Consider the following 7,500-nt stretch of genomic DNA (forward strand, 5'->3'; position numbering starts at 1 on the left):
TTCCTCCACTCATACACACAAACACACGAACACGTATGCATTTGAATACACTTTACGTGCATGAGATCATAAACTTCTGAACTAAAAGACAGAAGTCATCATCATCATTCTTCTTCTTCTTCTCATCATCATCATCATCAGCAGCAGCAGCAGCAGCAGCAGCATCATCATCAGTAGCATTATCAGCATCATCATCATCATCATCATCAGCATCAGCAGCAGCATCAACATCATCAGCAGCAGCATCAGCATCAGCATCATTATCATCATCAGCATCATCATCAGCATCATCATCATCAGCATCATCATCATTATCATCATCAGCATCATCAGCAGCATCACCATCATCATCATCATCATCATTATCATCATCATCAGCATCAGCATCATCAGCAGCAGCAGCATCACCATCATCAGCAGCAGCATCATCACCATCATCAGCAGCAGCATCATCATCACCATCAGCATCAGCATCATCAGCAGCATCATCATCACCATCATCATCAGCATCAGCAGCAGCATCATCATCAGCAGCAGCAGCATCATCAGCAGCATCGTCACCATCATCATCAGCATCAGCATCATCATCATCAACATCAGCATCATCACCATCATCATCAGCATCAGCATCATCATCATCAGCATCATCAGCATCATCATCACCATCATCAGCATCACCATCATCAGCATCATCATCATCATCATCACCATCATCATCATCAGCAGCATCATCGCCATCATCATCATCATCGTCAGCAGCAGCAGCATCATCAGCATCAGTATCCGTTCCCCAGATGCCTACGACTGTGTGACCGTAGTGAGTGCCATGGGGCATGGGGGTCTGACATGTGCAGCCTTTGAGGAGCTGTGCAGAATCGTTAAGCCAGGTGAGCACAATCATTGTTATTATTATTATTATTATTATTATATCATATTAGTTCTGCTGGCTTAGGTCCGTTCGCCCCCCACCCCCCCTCCCCTTCCTCCCCTCCAAGTGTTTCTGGCCTGTCTGTGTATTTTTCTGTCTGACCGTGTGTGTATATATGTGTCTGTCTGTCTCTGTGTGTCCATGTCTGTCCGTCCGTCTGTCTGTCTGAATGTCCGTCTGTCTCTGTCTTTCCGTCTACGTCTGTCTGTCTGTCTCCCTGTCCCTCCATCCCTCTCTCTCTCTGTCTCTCTCTCTCCCTCCCTCTCTCTCTCTCTCTCTCTCTTTCAGTTTCTCTCCCAGTCTCTCTAAGTCTCTCTCTCTCTCTCTCTCGGTCTCTATATCCATGTCTGTCTGTCCGTCTGTTTGTCTTTCTTTCTCATAGACTGTCAGACATAGAACTTAGCGGCTGGACTTGAAGAAAAATTGGTTTTGATATCAAAAGATCGATTTTCTGGCATGCTTTGCAGAATTGTTAGTTTCAGTTTCAGTTTTTCAACAAGGGGTCACTGCTTTCAGACAAATCCATAATATACGCTACACAAGACAAGACAAGACAAGACAAGACAAAACAAGACAAGATTTGTTTATTTCAAGAAACACCGGCGAGGGGTGCACATGAGAATGTTATATATTTCATGTAATTAATACAAATATTGAGGTATTGTGCTTTTTTCTCTCTCTTTTTTTGTCTTCTTTAAAAAAAAAAAAGCAATGGCCACATGAACTGTCCGATTAAGACATACATTATTTTAGAGAAAGAAAAGATAAGAAAGGAAAAAAACAAATGCAACATACAAGAGATACAGCATTATACAAAGTATACACAAAGGGATACAGCATTATACAACGTATACGCAAGAGATACAGCATTATACAAAGTATACACAAGAGATAGAGCATTGTACAACACATACACAAGAGATACAGCATTATACAACGTATACACAAGAGGTACAGCATTATACAATGTACACACACGAGATACAACATTATACAAAGTACACACAAGAGATACAGCATTATACAAAGTACATACAAGAGATAGAGCATTATACAATGTATACACAAGAGATACAGCATCATACAATATAGAGCATTATACAATGTATACACAAGAGATACAGCATCATACAATGTCAATACAAGAGATACAGCATTATACAAAGTATACACAAAAAATACAGCATTATACAACGTATACACAAGAAATACAGCATTATACAACATATACACAAGAGATACAGCATTATACAATGTACACACAAGAGATACAGCATTATACAATGTATACACAAGAGATACAGCATTATACAAGGTACATACAAGAGATACAGCATTATACAAAGTATACACGAGAGATACAACATTATACAACGTATACAACGTATACACATGAGATACAGCATGATACAACGTATACACAAGAGATACAGCATTATACAAAGTACACACAAGAGATACAGCATTATACAATGCACATACAAGAGATAGAGCATTATACAATGTATACACAAGAGATACAGCATCATACAATATAGAGTATTATACAATGTATACACAAGAGATACAGCATCATACAATGTCAATACAAGAGATACAGTATTATACAAAGTATACACAGGAGATACAGCATTATACAATGTATACATAAGAGATACAGCATTATACAATGTATACACAAGAGATACAGCATTATACAATGTATACATGCCATAAGTCAGTGGAGCGAGGCAGATCAGATATGATTATTGACAGCTTTCTTCCTGAAGCTTGAAACTTTGGAAGTGATTCAACAACTCCTCTGAAAGTGAAACTTTGAAAACTTGGGATCGATTTTTGTTGGTTGGTTGATTTATTGATCGGTTGACGGGCGCAATAGCCGAGTGGTTAAAGCGTTGGACTTTCAGTCTGAAGGTCCCGGGTTCGAATCTCGGTAACGGCGCCTGGTGGGTAAAAGGTGGCGATTTTTTTCCGATCTGCCAGGTCAACATAATATTATGTGCAGACCTCCTTGTGCCTGAACCCCCTTCGTATGTATGTATGTGTATATGTATACGCAATCAGAGGATCAAATACGCACGTTAAAGATCCTGGAAACCATGTCAGTGTTCGGGGGGTTTATGGAAACAAGAACATACCCAGCATGCACGCCCTCGAAAACGGAGTGTGCTGCCTACATGGCGAGGGCGGGGGGTTGGGGGGTGTGGGGGGTGGGGGGTGGGGTAAAAACGGTCATACACGTAAAAAGAAAAAAAGGATGAATAAATAATAGATAAATACATAAAAAAGAAATGCTACTACTAATAAGAATATGTATAAGGCGCAAAAACTTGATGAAGTCAACTATAAGCGTACATAAATAAATAAATAACAAATAAATAATTTATAACGAAGAATAATAAGAAGAGATCGATTGATTCTCTGACTTGACACACTTGCCTGTCACGCAGGAGGCTACATCGTCAACTGCATGCGGAGGGCCTACCTGCAGGAGGTGCCAGACTACATGCAGAACTGGGAGCCTCTGAAGGAGAGGCTGGTGCGGGAGGGGAGGTGGAGGGTGGTGAAGATGGACCCCTACCCCGACCACTTCATTGGCCACGAGGGGCTGCTGATGGTGCTGCAAGTGCTGCAGTGATGAGGGAGGAGGGGGTGCTGCTGCAGTGATGAGGGATGAGGGGGGATGCTGCTGCAGTGATGAGGGATGAGGGGATGCTGCTGCAGTGATGAGGGAGGAGGGATGCTGCTGCAGTGATGAGGGAGGAGGGGGTGCTGCTGCAGTGATGAAGAATGAGGGATATTGCTGCAGTGATGAAGAATGAGGGATATTGCTGCAGTGATGAGGGATGTGGGATATTGCTGCAGTGATGAAGAATGAGGGATATTGCTGCAGTGATGAGGGATGTGGGATATTGCTACAGTGATGAAGAATGAGGGATATTGCTGCAGTGGTGAGGGATGAGGGGATGCTGCTGCAGTGATGAGGGATGAGGGGATGCTGCTGCAGTGGTGAGGGATGAGGGATATTGCTGCAATGGTGAGGGTTGAGGGATATTGCTGCAGTGATGAGGGTTGAGGATGCTGCAGTGATGAGGGATGAGGGGATGCTGCTGCAGTGATGAGGGATGAGGGATATTGCTGCAATGGTGAGGGTAGAGGGATATTGCTGCAGTGATGAGGGTTGAGGATGCTGCAGTGATGAGGGATGAGGGGATGCTGCTGCTGTGGTGAGGGATGAGGGATATTGCTGCAGTGATGAGGGATGAGGGGATGCTGCTGCAGTGATGAGGGATGAGGGGGGATGCTGCTGCAGTGATGAGGGATGAGGGGGGATGCTGCTGCAGTGATGAGAGAGGGGATGCTGCCGGCTGCAGTGATCAGCTGAAATATGGAGTCTTTACGACTCAGTAATACATTGAGAAAACATTTATTTGTTTACATCGAAGAAATTATTTGGAATGACTATGTAAACGCCTGATGATTTATTCTATGCTGAAACTAATCGTTATCCAATATATTTGAATTCCTTTATCAGATGCATTTCTGCTGGTTAAAATTAATGCAAATGGAAAATAACAAAAAAATGAAAAATGCGAAAGAAAGTTTACAATCTCTTCTATAATTTGGAAAGCAGAAGTAGAATGAACTGAGTGTTAAAAATGGCGTTACAACTGTATGAATTAGGCTTTGTTTTCATATGGCTATATCAGGGATTAGAAGATATATATATATATATATATAGATGGGTTTGTACGCACGTTTCGTTTGAGATTAATCAACAGCAATTGGCAAACATGGTCGAGTCATATCCAAAATTTAGTGTTCGATTCGATTTTTACCGACAAATGAACTTGACACGTACTATACAAGATAAACGTCTAAAATGTGTTATGGCAAGGTTTAGATTTGGCTTTTTTTTTTTCTTTTTTTTTTTTTTTTACTTGCTCATGCATTCTTATCCTTACAGACAACACAGGGAGCCTTATTTGCCTTTTAAGTCAATGTAGGAAAGAGAGTGTAGGCGGGACACGACAGGGCAACAGAGACCAAAATGATGATTTTCCGTGATTTGGGTTTTGATGGATTTTGATTCTTGAACATCTCTTCTATCGTATACGTGAGTTTTTCCACTGTTTTCTTCTTCTTCTTCTTCTTCTTCTTCTGCGTTCACGGGCTTCAACTCCCACGTTCACTCGTATATACGCAAGTGGGCTTTTTACGTGTATGACCGTTTTTACCCCGCCATGTAGGCAGCCATACTCCGCTTTCGGGGGTGTGCATGCTGGGTATGTTCTTGTTTACATAACCCACCGAACACTGACATGGATTACAGGATCTTTAACGTGCGTATTTGATCTTATGCTTACGTATACACACGAAGGGGGTTCAGGCACTGGCAGGTCTGCACATACGTTGACCTGGGAAATCGTAAAAATCTCCACCCTTTACCCACCAGGCGCCGTCACCGTGATTCGAACCCGGGACCCTCAGATCGAAAGTCCAACGCTTTAACCATTCGGCTATGGCGCCCGTCTTTCCACTGTAAAGATGTCTTTAACAATGAAAAAAAAAATGCCAGGAAAGATTGCTTGCTGAATCACGGAAGTGTTTATTTCGTTCAATTTCGATGCAAGTCGTCAGGTTTCTGGCCTTGAAAACATACTTTAGACTTGCTCAATGATGAGTGAACCTACAACCATGAGACTTTGCATGATTGTTTTAACATGTTCTTAAAGTTCTGTCGTGAGTATGTGTGAAAATATTCTCTGGGTTTTAATTCATAGCGGTTCCAGTCTTTTTACCCATTGTAAACTTTGAGGATTTCGCAACAAACAAAATTTTTTAAATTCATAAGAAAATACAATAATTGAAGAATCAACACAATCTCACGTGAAAATGAAGATAATGTTATTGTATATCAAGTAAACATAATGCCACCACATGGACCATAAACCCGATTTCTTTGATACATTGTTTGGCGGCCATTTTGATTTGCTTCCATGGCAACGGGTATTCACAGAAATCTAAAATAACTTTTTGTGATCCACAAGTGATGACACACCGAGCAGACAAAAAAAAGAGAGATATAGTTGGAGAGAAAAAAAAAGTCGTTATTTGACTGTAGTGTCGGGCCTGAAATAGACTTCATATTCTGTTGTTCTATGTTGAAATGTATCAGAAACCAGCTAGTACCTTATATATATATATATATAAACCCAACCCTTCTGCTCTGACTGTCAGTGCTTATGTTATCCACTAATTAACTAGCTAACAGACATCGAGCAATTCACTTGCATTAAGCCTTAAAAATTAGAAATACCAGATACAGTTCTGTGGAGTTTTCACTTTGTTATTCTTTATGAATTAGAAATATTGAGTAATGCAGCTGGTGAGTGCTTTACCCATTTTTTTCTGATTACACGATCTGTGTTACTTAACATGTCTGTATATCATTAATGGCGCGCTGCCGTGCACAAAGGCGCCAAGTTGTGCGAGGCCAACAGGACTGCTGCAGCTGTTCAGAAGAGGCAGGCCAGAAAGTCACGGGCAAACAAGCTCCCTGACAATGGTATGCCTGTCTTTGTCTGCCCCAACTGTCAGCGAACATTTCGTGCGCAGATTGGACTATTCAGCCATCTGCGCATTCACAGATAGATTCATGAGCATCCTCCCCCCCCCCCACCCCACCACCACTCTCCCCCCATCCCCCAGCTGGATGACAACGATGGTCATCATCGATCTCGATGGACACACCACCACCACCACCACCACCATATCATTATTATCTCTTAAATGTTTCGTGGACGAGAGAAACGAACACGAACAAAACAGCAAAAAGTAAAAAAAAAAAAAACAAATGGGTCTTACATTACAGGTTTTTACTATCGGAAATAACGAGACAGGACACAATTATTCACAGACTAAGAAGCTCTGTTTATTCTCAATTCACTCACACACCGTCCAAGAAAGAAAGAGAAAAACACATCGAAAATAAGATATAAGGTTCAAAAAGTCATCAATTTTTATAAGGCTGACTCAAAAAGTACTTCCCGTCGATTTAGAACTACCCCCACCCCCACACCCACCCCAACCCCGTCTCCACGCCCACCCCTTTTTTTGAGACAGGAGAAAATATTCAATCAAATCTGAATTGGCCAGGAGCTATTCGTACCGACATATATCACATCCTTTCCTTGGAATGAAAAAAATAAATAAATAAAAAAATAGGGGGAGGAGGGTAGTGCAGGGGGGTAAATCCTCCACACACACACACACCACACACACACACACACACAAGCCCGCCCCACCCCGCCCTCACCTTTTTTCTTCTGTTTTTCTTTTTCTTTTTTTTTCTTCTTTTTTTTTTTTTTGCACGAAGTTCAAACTCATCAACCCCCCGTTCCATACAAACATCTTTCCGTGTCGAGCAGGCAGACAACCCCTTCCACAGAAAAGCATGCTCATGAATTCGATCCTGCATTTAATTCTAATTATAGACCTATACCGCCAGCGTCGGCAGCATTAATTTCGTTAGCACGTGATCGAATCTCGTTCGGAATAATCTCATGGCC

At 41.7% G+C, this 7,500-nt stretch overlaps 1 protein-coding gene across 1 annotated transcript in view; it reads left to right on the forward strand.

Moving 5' to 3' along the window:
- LOC143280255 (methyltransferase-like protein 27) overlaps nucleotides 1–3,566 on the forward strand; it is a 14,392-nt gene extending 10,826 nt beyond the window's left edge. The window contains exons 4-5 of the mRNA XM_076584885.1: nucleotides 819–887; nucleotides 3,379–3,566. Of these exons, the coding sequence (XP_076441000.1) occupies nucleotides 819–887; nucleotides 3,379–3,566 (257 nt within the window). The remainder of the gene's footprint in view (nucleotides 1–818; nucleotides 888–3,378) is intronic.
- The last annotated feature ends 3,934 nt before the right edge of the window (nucleotides 3,567–7,500 follow it).

This window comes from Babylonia areolata, chromosome 3 (genome assembly GCF_041734735.1).
Source record: "Babylonia areolata isolate BAREFJ2019XMU chromosome 3, ASM4173473v1, whole genome shotgun sequence".
NCBI classification, from domain to species: domain Eukaryota; kingdom Metazoa; phylum Mollusca; class Gastropoda; order Neogastropoda; family Buccinidae; genus Babylonia; species Babylonia areolata.